This window comes from Saccopteryx leptura, chromosome 7 (assembly GCF_036850995.1).
Source record: "Saccopteryx leptura isolate mSacLep1 chromosome 7, mSacLep1_pri_phased_curated, whole genome shotgun sequence".
Classification (NCBI taxonomy): domain Eukaryota; kingdom Metazoa; phylum Chordata; class Mammalia; order Chiroptera; family Emballonuridae; genus Saccopteryx; species Saccopteryx leptura.
The window spans coordinates 88,357,695-88,380,080 of NC_089509.1; the positions used below are offsets into that span (position 1 = coordinate 88,357,695).

General features: G+C 38.1%; 1 protein-coding gene across 9 annotated transcripts in view; it reads right to left on the reverse strand.

Moving 5' to 3' along the window:
• Nucleotides 1-22,386, reverse strand: part of NBEAL1 (neurobeachin like 1) — a 179,772-nt gene that overhangs the window by 129,209 nt on the left and 28,177 nt on the right. For all 9 annotated transcript variants that reach the window (XM_066344885.1, XM_066344888.1, XM_066344889.1 and 6 more), the window contains 5 exons: nucleotides 20,541-20,702; nucleotides 8,065-8,146; nucleotides 7,011-7,138; nucleotides 3,389-3,471; nucleotides 2,586-2,671 (listed from right to left, as the gene is read on the reverse strand). In XM_066344885.1, coding sequence (XP_066200982.1) covers nucleotides 2,586-2,671; nucleotides 3,389-3,471; nucleotides 7,011-7,138; nucleotides 8,065-8,146; nucleotides 20,541-20,702 — 541 coding nt within the window. The remainder of the gene's footprint in view (nucleotides 1-2,585; nucleotides 2,672-3,388; nucleotides 3,472-7,010; nucleotides 7,139-8,064; nucleotides 8,147-20,540; nucleotides 20,703-22,386) is intronic.

The window sequence follows — 22,386 nt, forward strand, 5'->3', positions numbered from 1 at the left end:
ATTGTTAAATTGATATATAATAACATGGTTATATAAAATCATCTGAAAGAGCACTGAGGCTATTAAGACTTGTTATTATCAACATAATAAATACTCTCAATAATAACAAGTACTATTATGGAAAAAGTTGCTGACAGCCCATCCAACTTCCATTTTCCTCTGCTTCCTTATGAGCAGAATCCCCGATATTTTTCTGGATACATGGCTACCAGGAATAAAGATTACATTTCCTAATCTCCCTTGCTGCTAAGGAGTCTGAGGAAGTAAGTTTTATCAAATATCTTATCTGAATGTATTTGCCCTCTTCACAATTATCTGATGGAGTTTAGCAAATGATATAAAAAAACATCGGGTCAGTTTTTCAATATCTCATTTAAAGATTGTTGGTATATCCTATTTGTCTTCTTCATCACTCCCTCCATCTTTTTGCCTAAAATGCAGACATGATCGCCAGAACTCTAGAAGCTATCGTGTAGCAGAAGAAATAGTAAGTAAAAATAACAAATTGACATTCAGAAGGAACCTGAGTACCCAAAGATCCTAGAGCCACCAGATTAACCTGGACTGCTTACTGCTGTCTTCTTTTCTTAATAAGAGAAAAAAAAGTAAACTTCTAATTTAAGCTGTTACAATTTTAAGGGTTACTGTTACTTACAGGGAATCACATAAATCTAACCAATACACCTGAGATTTACTTAGTGCTTATAAGCATAGGTACTTTGTTAAATGTTCTATATATATTATGTATCATTTGGTCCTATGACAACCCTATACATGTTACTCTTTCCATATTATAAAGAAATTAAAACACATGTAAATCGTTTATCCTTTTTTTTTTTTAATTCAGAGAGGAGGAGAGGCAGAGAGACAGGAGGAGAGGCAGAGAGACAGACTCCTGCATGTGCCTCAATTGGGATCTACCCAGTAAGCACACTAGGGAGTGATGCTCTGCCCATAGGGGTCATTGCTCTGTTGCTCAGCAACTGAGCTCTTCTTAGCCTCTGAGGTGGAGGCCATGGAGCCATCCTCAGTGCCTGGGACCAACTCACTCCAATTGAGCCATGGCTGCAGGAGGGGAAGAGAGGGAGAAAGAGAAAGAGAGAGAGAAAAGAGAGGGGGAAAGGGTGGAGAAGCAGGTGGGCATCTCCCCTGTGTGCCCTGAACAGGAATCGAACCCAGGACATCCACACGCTGGGCCAATGCTCTAACACTGAGCCAACCAGCCAGGGCTCATAAGTTTATCTAAGGTCATACAACTACTTATAGATGGATATGGGATTGAAACCTATATCAATTTGGCTCCAAAGCTCCTGCTATAACACAAAACAGAACAAATATGCCAATGGTAAGCACAGGCATGATGTTTTGGGAAGGGAGAACAGCCATCAGACTTCAATTTTTCTTCTCTTTATGACAAGGCCATTCTTATGCCTTTAGATATTCAAGTCATTTAAATACCCTTATACAGATGCTATAGTCAACAAACAACCTCCTGACTTCAATATAACAGTTACTATAGCTATACCTTGATTATAAGGATTTTAAATACTTTCAGTACTTAAAATAATAAATTAGCCTTTTATTATCTACTTGATTTCCATGTAAGTTTTAATTACCGGAGGTCTTTTGGGGCTTGATTACCCCGGGCACTAACAACAAGTCTCTATGTGTTCAAAAAGAGAATGCGCCCGGGCCAGATAGCACAGTTGGTTAGAGCATCTTCCAGAAATGCAGAGGTTGCCAGTTCGATCACCAGTCGAAACACATACAGGAACAGATCGATGTTCCTCTCTCTCTCCCTCCCTCCCTCCCTTCTTCTCTCACTAAAATCAATAAATAATAAAATTTAAATTAAAAATTAAAAGGGAATGAGATCAAACCAATATCTCCATTAGACAAAAGTCATGTCATTTACCAATTTTATTCACATGTACTTATTAATTCTTATTCTTATTAGTGGATAATGATGGCCATAGGGAGATATTAAAGCAAACAAAAGACATCAGTTAATAAAGGTTGGTGATAAAGCAAACATTGAAATATGTGATTCTGGCCACCAATCCTCTCACTGCAAAGAGTCTCCCACCCTTCTACTCGAGTGAAGTGATGGCAAGGTAGTCCACTAGAAAACCCAAGTAATATTATTAACAATACCCGTAATTTTGTCACCAACAGAAATCATATACATTTTCATATATTATAGTTGCAGTGTCTTAAAATATCATTTATCCTCATCTCTTCTTTGAAATTACATTAGTTACTAGACTTGCTGTTATATCTTATTTAATGTGTTATAAACATGTATTACTATGTTATGAACTTGTTTTATTAATATTTTAGTAACTATATTTAAGTAAAATTGTTAAATCTGGTTATGCATTAATTTAATTTTAGTGCTAATAATATTTAGGTTTCCATGAGTTAACAAAATAGGTAAGCAGATTAGTTTTAAAATATAAACTTAGAAAAATATTTGCATAGATCATGAAAATATAAAAAGACAAAGAACACATTAAATAATCCACGGAAGGCTTTTTGCACTATTAACTACTGTTTTACAAATTAACATTCAACACTTTCCTCACCTGCCCACCGGCTATAATGGCTCCAAAGAGATGCAGTAAGCAACACTTAAGGCTTTCCTTGAGATGTTCACTTTCCTGAAAACACTCTGTGAATATAATACACAAATAAACAGGATTTATCTTTCATGGTATGATTTACTTCTAAGGAATGACTGACACTGAAACATTAAGAACTACACTGCTGCCTGACCTGTGGTGGCGCAGTGGATAAAGTGTCGACCTGGAAATGCTGAGGTCGCCGGTTCGAAACCCTGGGCTTGCCTGGTCAAGGCACATATGGGAGTTGATGCTTCCAGCTCCTCCCCCCTTCTCTCTCTCTCTCTCTCTCTTCTCCTCTCCTCTCTGTCTCTCTCTTTCCCTCTCTAAAACTGAATAAATAAAAATTTAAAAAGAAAATATTAAATAGGACCACTCCTACACCCCAGAGTAAAATTCTATTATAATTCCAAAAAAAAAAAAAAAAAAAAAAGAACTACACTGCTCACAAAAATTAGGAGAGACTTCAAAATGAATATGAAGCGATAAAATATCCCCTAACTTTTGTGAGCAGTATATTTGTGAAAAGGCTAAACTCTGTTAAAAGGCAAGGCTGATCTATATTTTTTCACAGGAAAGGAAAAGAAACCATCTATCAGGAAGTATTTTAGATAACTTATGCCATCTCATTTAATTCTCATAATACTGCATATGAGGATATTTTGCCTCCATTTATGAATGAGCAAATGGAAGGTCAGAATTTAATAACATCACAGTGCTACTAAGTAACATCAAAATCAAAGTAAGAAGTTAGAGCTATTACTTACGATAAAAGAAAGGGACAAACTCCACAGTGAGAGAAGCTGGCTTATATTTCTGTCTGCTCTTTTCCACCGTACTAAGGATTCGTCTATCATTAAAAAGAAGTTAATTCCAAATTATATCATGGACAAGTAAAGATAACACAATTACAAAATTAATCATAAAATAAATTTAATATTTTACTTTTGATTTGTGTACTAATACATCTCCAGGACTTACAATCTTAAAGAGGAAGTCTAGCCAATAACTTAAATGCTCACCAATAAAGTGATTTATTCTTTTGAAGTAAGCAAAAAAAATTTTAAATGGTTAATGATGAAACATAGCAGGCAGGTTAAATCTCCAAACTGGAAACAGAAAATTGAACTAGCTATTTAAAATTTTCCGTCTGTAAAAGAACTCATTCAGCTGTACTGATAATTTGTAGTTGATTACTACAGTGCCACTGAAACTCACCAGAATTCAGGGTACTTTATGCCACTTTTTGAAATTTTATCTGGACACAAAAAAGCCAGGCCACTGGTTTCTTTCATCTTAAGGATATAACACCTGTATGAGCTGAGATCAATTTTGTTTTTAATGACAAAAATGCATTTTTGCATTTTTAATGACTTAAGTATTTCCATAGATTTTTGTAAGGCCAGCACAAATAGCATATACTTTTTACCAACTCCATTTCAATTCAACACAAAATGAGTCTCTCTGATGGGCATGGTGGTGTGGGGAATTGGGGAATAAGTAGCTACTGTTATAATGTTACATCCAGTAAGTAGACTGCTGAAATGTTTTATAAAAATTACACTTTTTTTGCCTGACCTGCGGTGGCACAGTGGGTAAAAGCATCGACCTGGAACACTGAGGTCGCTGGTTCGAAACCCCGGGCTTCCCTGGTCAAGGCACATATGGGAGTTGATGCTTTCTGCTCCTCCCTCCCTTCTCTCTGTCTCTCTCTCTCTCTCTGTGTTTCCTCTCTAAAGTGAATAAATAAAATCTAAAAAAATAAATAAAGTTCTTCTCAATAAAAAATAAAAATAAAAAAATTAAAAAAAAAATTACACTTTTTTATGCCCTGAAAAAGCTCTTAACATTGTTAGATTAAACCAACAAAAATGAAAAATAGCTAAAGCACCGCCTAGAAATTTCATACATCTAAATGTGATCTACTGATAAAGTATTGAATTAAGATGTCTTCTTAATAACCATAACTGAGATATTGAAATTACTTTCCTTATAATTACTCAAAGCTGGAAAGAAAATCCAGTTGACCAGAGAATAAGTCAAATAGGATAGACACAGCTGAACTCTAAATTAGTTATAAGATCCAGCTCTAATAGCCAGATTCACTAGAAATTGTATCAGACACGTTTTACCACTGACCACTTTCCAAATCTATGACTATTTTTACTACATAGAAGGCTTAAAAATTACCAGACATCCTAGAATATTTAATTCTTCCTATTTAATTAAGACCATTATCAAAGATTTTATGTCTTTACAACAAAACAAACATTACTGGCATTTCAAATAAAAAAATTTAGTCATGCCTTTAAAAAAATTCAGTCATGTGTTAGAAAAATTAAATTTAAAAGAATAAAATTTTATTTATATTTTAGTTGTATTTTTCCATGATATTATTTACATTTTGTACACCTTATCAATATGGTATTAATAGATTGGATATATTCTATACAAACAACCTGTGTTACAAACAATAAATATTGCCACTTGATTAACATAATGAAAATGTACTCCTGTAATTTGTGGTTAATGACACATTCTAAAGGTCCTCTATTAGTTGTAACATAATCTCCATTAGAATTGTGGGATAATATGCCTGATCTGTGGTGGCACAGTGGACAAAGCGTCATTGAGCTCAGGACTGATAATCGCGCTATCATCACTAACCTCCAAGCCTATATTCTGTCTGCTTAGTGATTCTGGCACAGGCACTTTGCAAACTATATATATTTTTATTTTCCCAGCCACCCCACTGTTGGGGCTGCCAATTGTGAGTACTAAATGGAGCCCAGAAGGTTGAAAGAGCAAAAAAAAGATTGATTCCTATTCCTCCTTTTTTTACCAGTCAACATTTCTTAGCTATAGCATTTACAATTAGCTCCTGAGTTCAGCTTTTTTTAGGCAGTCTCAGAACTCGCCTCTGTATGGCTGCCCATCAATACCCACACTGGCAAGCAATGCTCTTTCCTCAGGGGGCCAATCCCCAGCACTGCAGGAGCTCTCCAAACCTCCGGTTTCTGATATCTCCCATCTCTTCCCTTCATTCCCCCAGCCTCAGGGAAGCAGAGTTGTCCCTTGTCATACTGCGGTTCATTTTTCGCAGTCTCACTGAATTGTGAATTTTTAAATTGTACATATCTGATTTTGTATTGCAGATTTTTTGCTATATCGCAGGATTTTGCTGTATATAGTAATTTTTATACATTTATTATCTTAATTATTTAGAAAGTGTTTAAGAGAATAGGAAGTGTTTATAAGAGTGTGGGAAAGGTTTATAAGAGTGTGGGGAGGGTTTATAAAGCCTTAAAATATATATAAATAATAAAATAAATACAAAGTCGCTACTCTGTGGATTTTCTCCTATCGCAAGGGTTCTGGGACCTAACCCCGCGATAGACAGATGAGGGACCACTGTAGCTGCTTCCTGAAGCTTCTGTGTTCATAGTACATCAGTATTCCCCTATGCTTTCTGAGTTCTCTAATACCTCGTAAACAATTTCCTTGTATTTATACGTATTCTCCCTTTTTAAATACTAGCATAATTTGTTTCCCTGACTAGACCGACTAATACAAGCTCCACAAAAATATAAATAAATGGACAAAATATTGTTAAAATATGAAATATGCTTTAAAAACAGAGCTCTTTCCTTGAAAAATATGTACTTTCTACCTGATGCTATTATGCTTTGAAATTTTACTATCTGATTATTAGCATTCAACTGCATTAAAAAATAAAACTTTCGGCCCCAGCCGGTTGGCTCATTGGTAGAGCATCGGCCTGGCGTGCAGAGGTCCCAGGTTCGATTCCCGGCCAGGGCACACAGGAGAAGCGCCCATCTGCTTCTCCACCCCTCCCCCTCTCCTTCCTCTCTGTCTCTCTCTTCCCCTCCCGCAGCCGAGGCTCCATTGGAGCAGAGATGGCCCGGGCGCTGGGGATGGCTCCTTGGCCTCTGCCCCAGGCACTAGAGTGGCTCTTGTCGCAACAGAGCAACGCTCCGCTCCGGAGGGGCAGAGCATCGCCCCCTGGTGGGCAGAGCGTCGCCCCCTGGTGGGCAGAGCGTCGCCCCCTGGTGGGCGTGCCGGGTGGATCCCGGTTGGGAGCATGCGGGAGTCTATCTGACTGTCTCTCCCCGTTTCCAGCTTCAGAAAAATACAAAAAAATAATAATAATAAAAATAAAACTTTCGGGTAAATTGATTATCTGGAAGTGGTATTTATCATGAATTCATTACCTCCAATATAGTTCTCTACCTCAGAGACAGAGATGGGGCCATCTTCTATACATCTCACCAATTGCTTCCATAGAGAATAAGAAGTACTTTGAAGAATTGTATAATGTATACATTATAACATTCAAGTTTTAGTGAAAATTATGACTTATAGACATACCCTGAAATTCTATGTCTCCAATTCCGATACGGATCATATAAACTTTCACAAAATGCCAATGCATGGATCACAAACTCTTCGATTGATGTCTGATCTGCCAATTCCTTCTCTTTTTTTTTGCTTTTTAACTGAGAATAAAGTTAATCATAAAATTATAATTAGTCAAAAATATTAAACTGCATAACATCCTGACCTACCTCATTGAAGGACTACATCTTTCATTCATCACCTAATAATACATCATTTTTATTCAAATAAGCCTAAGTTCCATTTGGATCCAAAGATAGTCAGTTAATCAGATGGACTGAATATAACCCCTCAAATTTTATTAATTTCCTAGGAAGGGTTCCCAATGAATAATCAAACATCTTTCCAGAAAAACATATGTGTTCAATAAGAGATGTTTGATGAACAAATAATAAATACATAAAATGATAAAATGTGTTAATTTTAAGAGAAATTTATAAAACACTTTAATTGTTTAAATTAAAATAAAATATATTAGGCTGACCAGTGGTGGCAGAATAGATAGAGTGTTGACCTGGGACACTGAGGTCCCAGGTTTGAAATCCCAAGGTTGCCAGCTTGAGCACAGGCTCATCCAGCTTGAGTGCAGGCTCAACAGCTTGAGCAAAGGGTTGCTGGCTTGAGCGTGGGATCATAGACATGACTCCATGGTCACTGGCTTGAGCAAGGGGTCACTGGCTCGGCTGGACCCCCCTGTTCCTCCCCCATCAAGGCACATTTGAGAAGCAATCAATGAACAACTAAAGTAACACAACTACGAGTTGATGCTTCTCATCTCTCTCCTTTCTTATTTGTCTGCATGTCTGTCTCTCTCTCTCAAATAAATAAATAAAATATATTAATAATGTCTTCTCTACTTTTAGATAATTGTATAAGATGCTGAAATACAGCACACCAGTGATAATTTTAATTCTCAATTATTGCATCCTCTGAAAATATTTAACTTTACTAACTAAACTACTAAAAAAAGTAAAACCAAGTTATTCTCAGTAAAGAAACAAAAAGGAATACATTAATTTACACCTACTTGCTGGATATAAAGTGTTGTCATAGTGATGACATGATTAATGTAAGAGCAAGTCCCAATTTCTTCCACATTAGATAGATTTCTGTGAGAAAAAAGAATACATGTATATTTATTACATACGAATATAGAGAAAAATGTATGCTCATGTTTCAGATTGGACTTTAAAAGTACATGTTGGCAAATGAAATATAAATACATTTATTAAAGTTTAAAATCAAGTTAGATAACTGCTTTTTCACCAAAAATGTGAAATACAATTCTAGCACTACTCAACTACTGTAACAGAGAATGTGTAAGAAGTGCATGCTGATTAACATTATTTATCATAGAAAAATGAGAAAAAAAATCACAAAGTAAAAACAAAGGAGAAAAAAATATCACAAATATTCTTACAAGCCAAATACTAGCAACTATTTACATTCTGGATTATTTCTTTTAGATTCTTTTTTTTTCCAGTGCAGATTCTTAAGTTTGCATTTTGTGCATTTGTTGCCATTATCACACAGGTGCAGTTTTTTAGTTTTTTGTTTTGTATTTTCCAAAGTGAAAAGCGGGGGGAGGGGGAGGCAGACAGACTCCCGCATGCACCGGAACAGAATTCACTGAGCATGTCCACCAGGGGGCGATGCTCTGCCCATCTGGGCCGTTGCTCCACTAAGGCTGGAGCCATTCTAGCACCTGAGGCGGGGCCCATGGAACCATCCTCAACACCCGGGCCAACTTTGCTCTCATGGAGCCTTGGCTGCGAGAGGGAAAGAGATAGAATAAAAGTAGAGGGGGAAGCCTGACCAGGCGGTGGCGCAGTGGATAGAGCGTCAGACTGGGATGCGGAGGTCCCAGGTTCAAGACCCAGAAGTCACCAGCTTGAGCACGGGCTCATCTAGTTTGAGCAAAGCTCACCAGCTTGGACCCAGGGTTGTTGGCTTGAGCAAGGGGTTACTCGGTCTACTGTAGCCCCACGGTCAAGGCACATATGAGAAAGCAATCAATGAACAACTAAGGTGTCTCAACAAAAAACTAATGATTGATGCTTCTCATCTCCATTCCTGTCTGTCTGTCCCTATCTATCCCTCTCTCTGACTCTGTAAAAAAAAAAAAAAAAAAAAAAAGAAAATAAAAGAAAAAAAAGTAGAGGGGAAAGGGTAGAGAGACAGATGAGCGCTTATCCTGTGTGCCCTGGCCGGGAATCGAACCGGGAATTCTACACACTGGGCCGATGCTCTACCGCTGAGCCAACTGGCCAGGGCCAACACAGGTGCAGTTTTATAGTTTCCACTTTGCTTTTTGAAATTATACTTATCTTTTTAGACTTCAGGACAAAATATATTTCTTGTTTAAAGCAGTGGGGTCAATCAATAGTGCTCGGTATTTAATTAATATATGGTCCTCATTTTTATTCCATTTGTAGAGTGTATAGTAAGTCACATAAAAAGCTAACTTCCTATATTGAACATCACCGGTCTTTTTCTTGGCATAACAAAACAAACTCTATTAATTTTCTGTTCTGAGACACTGTGACACTGAAAAATACCTTGCATCTTAATACCAGTATATGCTAAGCAAACAGGAAAGCTAATTGAATTAATAGACTTAATATAAAAAGTCAGACTGGCATGATATCTTCAAGATAACAGTAAAAGAAAAATAAATTCAAAACCTTGCAGAGGATTCTGGGAAGATGGTGGAGCAGAAAGTGCCAGGAATCTGTCTATACACCTAGAAAACAGTTGCACTGGTAGAACTGGTCCGATATAACTATTTTGAAACTCTACCGTGTGTTAAAGGCTCACAACTTTCAGAGCAAGACTTGGACAGTAAGTTGCAGTTAATGTTGGTTAATTTGGGTCAATTTCAGCTAACAGCAGGGTAGCAAGTACCCAGTCCCCACCCCAGCCATGTGGGAGGTGGCTATGCCCATGGTCCTGAAAGAACTTGCTAACAGCTTAAAAGAACCAGCATGGGCAAAAAAGAACCTTATTCTCCAAATAGTAGGGGTTTGTGCTCTTTAATTGATTGCTGTTTCTGATCACAAAGGTGCTGACTAAAAGGTGGGTCACCACTGCTGTTGCACCTCTCTCTGTTTTTGCAAGTCCTTCCCCCTAAGCTGAAGTAATTTAAAGAGTCATCAAGAAAACTATCTCAACATAATAAAATCCATATATTGAAAAATCCACAGCAAATATCATACTCAATGGTGAAAGACTGAAAGCTTTTCCTCTAAGAACAGGAACAGGGCAACGATGGTCACTTTTACCACTTTTATTTAACATAAGTCTGGAAAGTTCTGGCCAGAACAATTAGGCAAGAAAAATAAATAAAAAGCATCCAAATTAGAAAGAAAGACATAAAACGACCTGTTTGCAAATGATATAATCTTATAGGTAGAAAACTCTAAAGATTACACACACACACACACACACACACACACACACACACACACACACAAAATTAGAACTAGTAAATAATTTCAGCAAAGTGGCAGGATATAGTCAATACATAAAATCAACTGCATTCTTATAAAAAAATGAATAACCTGAAAAGGAAATCATGGCCTAACCAGGCGGTGGTACAGTGGATAGAGCATCAGCCTGGGATGCTAAGAACCCACATTCAAAACCCCAAGGTTGCTGGCTTGAGCAAGGGGTCACTGGCTTGGCTGAAACCCTGGTCAAGGCATGTAGAAGAAAGCAATCGATGAACGACTAAGGTGCTACAACTATGAGTTGATGCTTCTATCATCCCTCTCCCTTCCTATATGTCTATCCCTGCCAGTCCCTCCCCTCACCCCGCCTCTCGCAAAAAATAAATATATAAATAATCAGGAAATCATTAAAACAATTCCATTTAAAATAACATCAAAATAACAAAACACTTAGGAAATAAATAGTGAAAGACTTGTACAATGTAACCGAAAAAACACTGCTGCCTGACCAGGTGGTGGCGCAGTGGATAGAGCGTCGGACTGGGATGTGGAGGACCCAGGTTTGAGACCCCGAGGTTGCCAGCTTGATTGCGGGCTCATCTGGCTTGAACAAAGCTCACCAGCTTGGGCTCGAGATCACTGGCTCGAGCAAGGGGTTACTTGGTCTATTGTAGCCCCATGGTCAAGGCACATGTGAGAAAGCAATCAATGAACAACTAAGGTGTCGCAACAAAAAACTAATGATTGATGCTTCTCATCTCTCTCCATTCCTGTCTGTCTGTCCCTATCTATCCCTCTCTCTGACTCTCTCTGTAAAAAAAAATAAAAATAAAAATTTTAAAACATTGTTGAAAGAAATTAAAAAAACAAACAAATGAAAACATATTCCATATCATGTTCATAGATCAAAAGACTTAACTATTGTTAAAATTTTAATACTAACCAAAGCAATCTAGAGATACTGTGAAATCCCAACTAAAATCCCAATTATGTTTTTTGCAGAAACAGAAAGGCCCATACTAAAATCTGTTTAAATTTTATTTATTAATTGATCTTAGGCAGAGAGCAAGGGGGGCAGGAGAGGGAGGGAGGGAGAGAAAGAAATATCAGTTTGTTGTTCCACTTATTCATGCATTTATTCATTGATTCTTTTTAAAAAATTTTTATTTATTTATTCATTTTAGAGAGGAGAGGAGAGAGAGAGAGAGAGAGAGAGAGAGAGAGAGAGAAAGGGGGGAGGAGCAGGAAGCATCAACTCCCATTATGTGCCTTGACCAGATAAGTGCAGGTTTCGAACCAGCGACCTCAGCATTCCAGGTCGACGCTTTATTCACTGCGCCACCATAGGTCAGGCTCATTCATTGATTCTTGTATGTGCACTGACCAGGGACTGAACCCACAACCTTAATGTATCAGACTACACTAACTGAGCTACCAGGCTAGGGCCTCATTCTAAAATTTATATAGAATCTAAAGGGACCCCAAATAGCCAAAAACAATCTTAAAAAAATAAAAAGAACCAAAAAAGGACTCACACTTCCTGATTTTAACTTAGTACAAAGCAACAATAATGGAAATAGTATGGTATTAGAATGAAGACAGACATATAGACCAATGGAATAGAATAGAGAGCCCAGAAGTAAATCTTCACATATATGGTCAAAAAGTATTGACAAGGGTGACGAGACCATTCAATGGGGAAAGCCAGTCTTTTCAAAAATGGTACTTTTCAACAAAAGAAACTATGAACAAAATGAAAAGGGAAACCACTCAATGGGAGAACGTATTTGCCAATGATATATATCTGATAAGAGGTTAATTTTCAAAACATATAAAGAACATATATAAATGAACAGCAGGAGGACAAACAACCCAATTAAAAAAGGGGTAGAGAACCTGCATAGATACTTCTCCAAAGAGGACATACAGAAGGACAATAAACATATGAAAAAATGCTCAATGTGACTTATCATCAAAAAAATGCGAATTAAAACCACAATGAGGTATCACCTCACACCTGTCAGAGTGGCTATCAACAATAAATCAACAAACAAGTGCTGGTGAGGATGTGGAGAAAAGGAAACCTTCATTCACTACTGATAGGAATGCAGATTGGTGCAAACTGTGGAAAAGTGTGGAGTTTCCTCAAAAAATTAAAAATGGAACTGCCTTTTCAACAACCCTACTTCTTAGAATTATCCTAAGAAATCCAAAGCACTAATTCCAAAGAATATATGCACCCCTATGTTCTTTGCAGCATTATTTACAGCATTATTCAAAAGCAGCCCAAGTGTCCATCAGTAGATGAGATGAAAAAGCTGTGGTTCGTTTACACAATGGAACAGTACTTGGCCGTAAAGAAAGAAAAAAAGAAAGAAAATCTTACGTTTTGGGACAGGATGGATGGACCTATAGATTATGCTAAGTGAGCTAAGTGATACAAGCCAGTCAGAGAAACACAAATACCATATGATCTCACTTATATGTGGACTCTAATGAACAAAATAAACTGACAAACCAAATAGAAACATGTTGTGGACCATAAATGGCAAAAAGCCATTTTATATTCAAGGCTTAGCAAAAGGCTAAGTTCTTCCCCCTCCATCTCCATATTTGGCTATCATACTGAGTATTTGCATCCACTCTACTTGCTTCCTTGGGTTGCTGGAAGCAATATACATGCCCTTCCTCTGACTCTTTGTTTGTTTCAGATGTTGGTAGATTTCACTAGTGTATCCTGTTTTTGCCTTGGGAGAGTTCCTGTCTTAGCCTTGAATGTGCAACTTTGTATAAAGGTCCTTGATTTGCATATGGCTATATAATAAAGCAAACTGGGGCTATGGGACACTCGGATACTGCCAGACATTTTGAAGAGTCCTCCCATCGTTTTTTTGTTAAGTGTGTTTCCTTAATTCCACACCATTATTTGGAGCCGTGCTGGTCCGCGGCAAGTGGCGCCCAAACAGGGACTTGAGTACGAGAAAACTAAAACTGAAGGAAGGTGAAGAAACTCCCCAAAGTGAAGTGCGCACAGTGAGTAAAGAAAGTTTTTGGGGAAAGTGTAGTCGGGAGTAAAAGATTATGGGACAGATAGGGTAAAAAATAGGAACCTTTATGTAGAAATGTTTCCGTATGAAGACAAATCGTCTGAAGAGTATCAGGGTGAGCTGGAAACAGAGGGATGTAAAAACGAGGATAACTTGGAGTCTGAGGATGACAGGGGTGATGAAAAATCTGTGGCTACGGCTGCCTTAGCCACGGGGCCTCCGCTGCCCTCAGCTCCTTCCTACATTCAACCCTCTGCTCCTCCGTTCCCTTATTGGGCTGATTGCGGAGTCTATAGCTCAAAATCTGGGAAATCCCCTCTCCAACAATCTATAGACCAGGCTCGAAATGTGGGGGAAACAATAGATGATGGCTTTACCCATTTTCCTGTTGTAGAAAGACAGGATGATACAGGGAGACTAGTGCGAGAACATGAACCTGTACCTTTTAGAACTCTGAAAAAGCTTAAACTTGCTTGTGTTCAGTATGGGCCTACTGCCCCTTTTTCACTTGGTTTATTCGATACTATTAGGGCAAAGGCTCTTCCCCCAAATTACTGGAAGGCGATTGCTTGTGCTTGTCTCTCCGGGGGTGATTATTTGCTGTGGAAGTTGGACTTTCATGAAGGGGCTGTTGAGGTAGGGGAGAAATCTCAGCATAGTCAACCTGAGCCGCAGGTTACAGCAACTATAGAATATGAGAATGGATAGGAGATTCAGGTATTAGGAAAGTTACAGCTTTTCCTGTCATGATCTGATTTTCTTTAATGTTTTAACTATGATCTTCTGAACTATCATTTTGTTTCTTTCTTATTCTTTGCCTGGAAATTGAGGCAGGGGACCTGTGTTGGATCTGACTATAGAAAATATCCCAGCAGCTGCAGAGAGCAAATTTTCTCAGGGAGATTATGTTTAGTCACATCCTTCAGACCCTCTGTCAGAAAATGCCCTAATATCAGGCAGTCATCTTTCTAATCTGGATGTGCTCTGAAATCCCGGGTTTCTCTCTGGTTTGTCTAATTCTTGTTTCTGTTTAGTCTTTGTTTAATGTTGTCAAAATGTGTCTGTTTTTAAGACCTGAATTAAGGGGTTTTTTGCATGCAAAAATTGGAAATGCTGGCTCTAATATTTAGAAAAAATAAATGTTTTTAGAACTTATAAGGAGCGCTCATTTAAATTTAAATAGAATAGAATGTAGATCCTTAAGACTTACTGATTTGGTTAGTGCATTGTTAGGTGTGTTCAGAGTTAGGAGCCAAATAGGCAATTTAAGTATTAGGATTAATCAGTTATATGTTATACTTGTGTTTTTTGTGTGTAAATTGTCTTATTTATGTGTAAGGTTATACTCAGTTAAGCAAAACAAAGGAATTGAGCAAAATTAAGCAGGGCCCTAATAAGTCATTTCAAGAATTTGTCTCACAGCTAATTTAGGCAGTTAGAAGAATAGTATAAGGATGCTAATTCTGCTTCTCAGGCCACGTCCTGCAAAAGGGCCCCAAGAAAATTGGTGATTTGGCTCCTCTGATTTTGCCAATTGGTTTAAAAAAAATAGGTCAGGAACTCCCTGAAATGGAACTAACAATACAAGGGTGTAAATTTAAAGGATTTTTAGATACTGGAGCTGATGTAGCTGTTATTGCTAAGCCTCAAATCTAAAATGGCTTTTTGCCATTTATGGTCCATAACAGAAACAGAGACATGGATACACAGAACGGACTAACAGCTTTCAGAGGGGAGAGCGTTTGGGGGACAGGATAAAAGAAGGTGAAGGGATTAAGAAAAATATATATATATTACACATATTCATAGACCAACAACAGTGTGGTGATAGCCAGAAGAAAAGGGAATGGGGGTCGGTGGAGGTGGGCAAAGGGGCTGGAGAACGGGGATGGAAGAGAACTTGCTTGGGGACATGAGTACACGATGCAGTGTGCAGTTGTTTTATTGAGTTGTACACTTGAAATCTGTACCCCATAAATTCATTTAAAAAATGATGCTGGGAAAATCAGATATTCAAATGCAAAGAATGAAGTTGTACCCTTACTTTACATCATATACAAAAATGAACTCCAAATGGATCGAGGACCTAAATCTGAGACCTAAAGCAATACAACTCTTAAAGAAAACATGGGATGAAAGCTTTATGACATTAGGTTTGGTAATGATATCTGGAATATAACACCGAAAGTATAGATAACAAAAAAAAAAAAGACAAACTGGAATTCATGAAAAATTTTAAATTTAGTGCATCAAAAGACACTATCAAGGCGGTGGCACAGTGCATAGAGCGTTGGACTGGGATGCGGAGGACCCAGGTTCGAGACCCCAAGGTCGCCAGCTTGAGGGCAGGCTTCATCTGGCTTGAGCAAAAAAAAAAAAAGCTCACTAGCTTGGACCCAAGTCGCTGGATCAAGCAAGGGGTTACTCGATCTGCTGAAGGCCCCACGGTAAAGGCACATATGAGAAAGTAATCAATGAACAACTAAGGTGTCGCAACGAAAAATTGATGATTGATGCTTCTCATCTCTCTCTGTTCCTGTCTGTCTGTCCCTATCTATCTCTCTGACTCTCTCTCTGTTCCTGTACAAAAAAAAAAAAAAAAAAAGACACTATCAAAAAAGCAACCCACAGAATGGGAGAAAATATTTGTAAATCATGTGTCTCATGTCTAAAATATATAAAGAACTCCTAAAAGTCAACATAAAAAATAATCAACCCAATTCAAAACTGAGCAAAAGGCCTGAATAGACATTTCTCAAAAAAATATATATGAATATGAAAAGATGCTCAACATAATCATTAGATAAACGCAAATCAAAACCACAATGAGATACCACCCTCATATCCATTAGGATAGCTATTATCAAAACACAAGAAAAATAACAAAAATTTGGAGAAATTGAAAACACTATAAAAAACAGTACTGCAGTTCCTCAAAACATTAAAACTAGAATATCACATGACCCAGCAATTCCACTTCTGAATATATACCCCAAAGATCTCACAGCAGGGTCTCAAAGACCCTGTCATAGCAGCATTATTCACAACAGCTAAAACATGGATGTAACCCAAAGCCATTAATAAATGAATGGGTAAGCAAACTGTGGTATATACATGCAATGAACATTATCTGACCTTAAAAAGAAAGGCTATTTTATAACATGCTATGATAGGAATGAACCTTGAAGATGCCATGCTAAGTTAAATAAGCCAGTATCCAAAAGACATATACTGTCTGATTTCACTCATAGGTGCTACTCAGAATAGTCAAAATCGGCCCTGGCCGGTTGGCTCAGTGGTAGAGCGTTGGCCTGGCGTGCAGGAGTCCCGGGTTCGATTCCCAGCCAGGGCACACAGGAGAGGCACCCATCTGCTTCTCCACCTCTCCCCCTCTCCTTCCTCTCTGTCTCTCTCTTCTCCTCCCCCAGCCGAGGCTCCATTGGAGCAAAGTTGGCCCAGGCGCTGAGGATGGCTCTATGGCCTCTGCCTCAGGCACTAGAATGGCTCTGGTTGCAACAGAGTGGTGCCCCAGATGGGTGGAGCATCGCCCCCTGGTGGGCGTGCCGGGTGGATCCCGGTTGGGTGCATGTGGGAATCTGTCTGACTGCCTCCCCATTTCCAACTTCAGAAAAATACCAAAAAAAAAAAGAATAGTCAAAATCATAGACAAAATGTAGAATGTTAGTTGTCAGGGGTAGGAGAAATAGGTAAATGAGTAATTATTGCTTAATAGACATAGAGTTTCAGCTCTTGAAGATGAAAAGGACTATGGAGATATATGTAGTGGTAACAGTTGCACAACAATGTAGATGTACTTAATACCACTGAACAGTATACCTTAAAATGGTTAGGATGGTTAAGTTTTTGTTATGTGTATCTTATCACAATAAAAAAGTTGAAAAAATATATAAGCAGAAAAATAAACCCTAAAGAAAAATATGCCACAAGTATCTGATGAGGGGAAAAAAGCCTCTGCAAGACTTCAATAATAGTATATATTAGAACCAATCTTTCCTATTAAAACAAAAAGATGGCCTGACCATTGGTGGCCCACTGGATAGAGCAGGGTTCGGGAACCTTTTTGGCTGAGAGAGCCATGAATGCCACATATTTTAAAATGTAATTCTGTGAGAGCCATACAACGACCTGTGTACATTATGCATTATCCAATAAAAATTTGGTGTTGTTCCGGAGGACAGCTGTGATTGGCTGCAGTTACCTGCAACCATGAACATGAGCGGTAGGAAATGAATGGATTGTAATAAATGAGAATGTTTTATATTTTTAACATTTTTTTTTATTAAAGATTTGTCTGCAAGCCAGATGCAGCCGTCAAAAGAGCCGCATCTGGCTCGCGAGCCATAGGTTCTCGACCCCTGGGATAGAGCATCAACCTGGGACACTGAGATCCCAGGTTCGAAGCCCCAAGGTTGCCAGCTTGAGAGTGGGATTATTGACCTGATCCCATGGTCACTGGCTTGAGCCCAAAGGTCGCTGGCTTGAGTAAGGAGTCATTGGCTCAGCTGGAGCACCACCCCCAATCAGGATACATATGAGAAGCAATCATGAACAATTAAAGTGATGTAACTACAAGTTGATGCCTCTCACCATCTCTCCCCCTTCTTGTCTGTCTCTTTCTTAAAAAAAAAAAAAAAAAAAAGATGGACAAAAACATTTTTAAAAAATCAATTTAAAGGCATCTAAAAACTAACAAGGCAGTAAAAAATTACAATGCTAAGATGCTGTAAAAGCAAACCCATAAAAGATAGACCTATATTTAGGACCACTTTTGCCCTCATGACGTCTGCCTATTCTGACAGAAGTAGATGAAACAATGAGAAGCTGATGAACGCTTTAGACCAGTGGTCCCCAACCTTTTTTGGGCCATGGACCGGTTTAATGTCAGAAAATATTTTCACAGACAGGATGTAACAGGGAATCTGGTCATTTTTTTAAAAATAAAACATCGTTCAGACTTAAATATAAATAAAACGGAAATAATGTAAGCTATTTATTCTTTCTCTGTGGACCGGTACCAAATGGCCCATGGACCAGTACCAGTACCGGTCCATGGCCCGGGGGTTGGGGACCACTGCTTTAGACAGTTCCACAGTGCTGAAAGGGGGTAAAAACTGGAATTCAGAGACCAGAAAGGATAGTTTCTAAGGCTTCGGTTAGAGATCCAAAAAGCAACACTCAAAAAAGGGTTAAAAATAAATCACTATTTATAAAGACTGAAGTTGAAATCTCAGTCACTGACTGTACTGGGGGATCTAAGTGTTCTGAAAGCTGATATAAGTTATCTCTGAAGAAAGCCAGCACCATCTTAGGCCTGAAATGATCAATATTTCTACACTTTTCCTAAAGCAATGCAAAGCACTCGGTCAAAACTATTCAGCTCAGAAGGCAACACAAATATGAAAATCAAAATAAACAATATAAAAATAGTTAAACAAAAACTGAAAAAGAAAAGGAGGGAAAGTCTAGGCATAAAACAAATTATTTGGTAATTCCACTTAAATAAAGTTTAAAGTTAGAAAAAATTAAGCTATAGTATTAAATGTCAGAATAGTTACCTTTGGAGAGCGGTGAGGAGTAACAACTAAGAGAGGGCACAATGTGTCGAAAATTCCAGTGCTTCCCTGTATTACCATGAGTTAAACATACTGGATTTAAAACAATTATTTATCTATAGGATTTTTTATCTCAATAAAATTGTACTAGGTAGTTAACAGGAAAAATATATCAAATCAACCTCCACAGCAGCTATCTCCTGTCTTACCACCCGAGTCAACTCTTTTCCCTCAACCCTTATAATTCTTGTCTTCTTTTTCTTAATTTTAAAGAAAAGAATGAGTATAAAACCAGAAATACGCCTAAGGTTCTCACAGAGCCTAAGTTAAGGGAGAAAGGGGTTTTTTGTTTCCTTTTTTTAGTGAGAAAGACAGAGAGAGGGAGGGACAGACAGGGATAGAGAGACAGGAGAGAGATAAGCATCAATTCTTTGTTGCAGTGCCTTAGTTGTTCACTGATTGCTTTCTCATATGTGCCTTTACCAGGGGGCTACAGCAGAGCGAGTGGACCCCTTGCTCAAACCAGCAACCTTGGACTCAGGCCAGCGACCTTCGGCTTCAAGCCAGTGACCATGGGACCATGTCTATGATCCCACATTCAAGCTGGCGACACCACGTTCAAGCTGGTGAGTCCATACTCAAGCTGGATGAGCCTGTGCTCAAGCCGGAGACCTCAGGGTTTCAAACCTGAGTCCTCAGCATCCCAGGCCGATGCTCTATCCACTCGCCATGACCTGGTCAGGCAACGGAGAAAGGTTTTAACAATTTTTATGAAAGGAAATGAGCAATTAAGTAATTGGTAAATAAGAAGTAAACTAAATCCTTATTTATCTACTAAGTACTAGAAAATATTTATAAAACAGCCTATACAACAGAAAATGCCTTCAAAAAATAGATTTTTAAGGTATGTGATGGCCCAACTCAATAGTTCTCAAATTCTGATATGCAGATAAACTCAGAATTTGTGAAAAAGCAAAATGCCTGAGCTCTTCTGTAAGGCTCAAGCTCTGTATTCCTATTAAGCTTCCTAGCTGATACTTAGACATTCCAAAATTTAAGTACCACAGACCTAATTATCTATAAACCTGTAAAATGTAAGCTGTATAACAATTACTTTCTTGAAAGATTAGAAAAATACATTTCAAAAATGATAATGCACAGTATTAAAAATGTGTATGTCTACATGTGAGGACTACACAGAAAATACTAGTGCTATAAACTCTTGGTTAGAAAAAACTCCTGCCTTTACACAAAGCAACTACACTAACTAATATGCTTTCCAATATAATAAACCATGAGTTTATTGCAAAGGTGCACTCATTCTTTAATGCTCTGAGCAAAAAAAACCCAAAACATCATTAATAATCAATAAATGCATTATCATTTTGGTAATATTTTCTTAACAACAATAACTAGTTTATTTGTACCAGATACCTGCAAAGAATAATGAAGAATTTGACAAGCAAAATCGATAAGGCTTGCTGTTGTTCCTCTAAGCCATCTGTCATTTTCTGAACACAGTGTAGTAGCTGGATCCTCAGAACCTGTAGAATGTTGTCAGGAAGCAGAGATATTCCTGGAGGCACATCATCTACCCTACAACAGAAGTGGACAGAATAAGAAGGATGTTTCAATACAGGAAGAGAATGTTTCACACTTTAGGGGAACTGCATTTTCAGCTCAAACCCTAAAGAAGCTCTTTTATTCCAGGTACTCTATACCTGCCCTGCAAGACACCACCAGGTGATCAGTGACACTTTAGAAAATGATTAGAGAGAAGTGGTTAGTCTTACTTTAGAGGAGGCTTACTGAAAAGAGAAAGAGAGGTTTTTTATATATATTCAACTGTGTTATTTTTAAAGAAAGTATTTAGAATATAGGTTAGTTCACTTTATATTTAAAAATACAATATATGTGTATATGTGTGTATACCATTTCTAAAAGAAATAATAGCAAATAGAAATGAAATATCTATACGTACCTAGTTTAATATTCTGTCAACTGCTTTATTAAATAAGCAATATTCACTCACCTACTTATAGGTTCCCCAAGAGGGAGGAAAGATAACCAACAAATGGAAAACAGAAACATAAAGAGATGAATATAGAACCTAAAGCATGAGCATCAATAGATTTTTTTGAAGTAATATTTTAATATTATATTTTTGATAACTAGTTTCTGTGTAAGAAGACTATATTGTTCTTTTTTTCTTTAATTTATTCATTTTAGAAAGGAGAGAGAGAGAGGAGAGAAGGGGGAGGAGCAGGAAGCATCAACTCCCATATGTGCCTTGACCAGACAAGCCCAGGGTTTTGAACCGGCAACGTCAGCATTTCCAGGTCGACGCTTTATCCACTGCGCCACCACAGGTCAGGCCCTATATTGTCCTTTAAGGGCAAAAGCCAACACGGATGTAACTGGCTCCTTGTGTCTCTCTTATAATAAAAAAAACTCACTAGATTCAAAGTCAGGAAACCCACGTACTAAGTTCTACCTCTGTAACATGAAGCACTTCATTTACTCTCTAAAATTCCCTAATCTATAAAATTGTAGTATTATCTGCCTAAATTCACAGGGCTCTGAAACCAGAAAGTCAATATGCACTTTAGCTTTGAAATATGTAAAGAACTCTTAAAACGTAACATTTTATTTTTATTTTTATTTATTTAATTTTTAATTTTTTGTATTTTTCTGAAGTTGGAAACGGGGAGGCAGTCAGACAGACTCCCGCATGCACCCGACCGGGATCCACCCGGCATGCCCACCAGGGGGCGATGCTCTGCCCATCTGGGGCATTGCTCTGTTGCAACCAGAACCATTCTAGCGCCTGAGGCAGAGACCATAGAGCCATCTTCAGCGCCCGGGCCAACTTTGCTCCAATGGAGCCTTGGCTGCGGGAGGGGAAGAGAGACAGAGAGGAAGGAGAGGGGTAGGGGTGGAAAGCAAATGGGCGCCTCTCCTGTGTGCCCTGGCCAGGAATCGAACCCGGGACTCCTGCATGCCAAGCCGACGCTCTACCAATGAGCCAACTGGCCAGGGCCTAAAAACGTAACATTTTAAATATACTATCAATAAAGCCTAAGAATCTTTTCATAAGCCACTGTATACTAATTTCCCTATCTCTATTGAGAAAAATGCCCAAATCACAAAGGAGTACCCTAAAAATTTCTTACTATTAAATAACAAACTTTATGATTATCTCTCTCTTCCAAAAATGCTTAATATGAAGTATTACTGCTATTTTTACAGAGTAAAAGGTGATTTCATTCACTGTAAACAG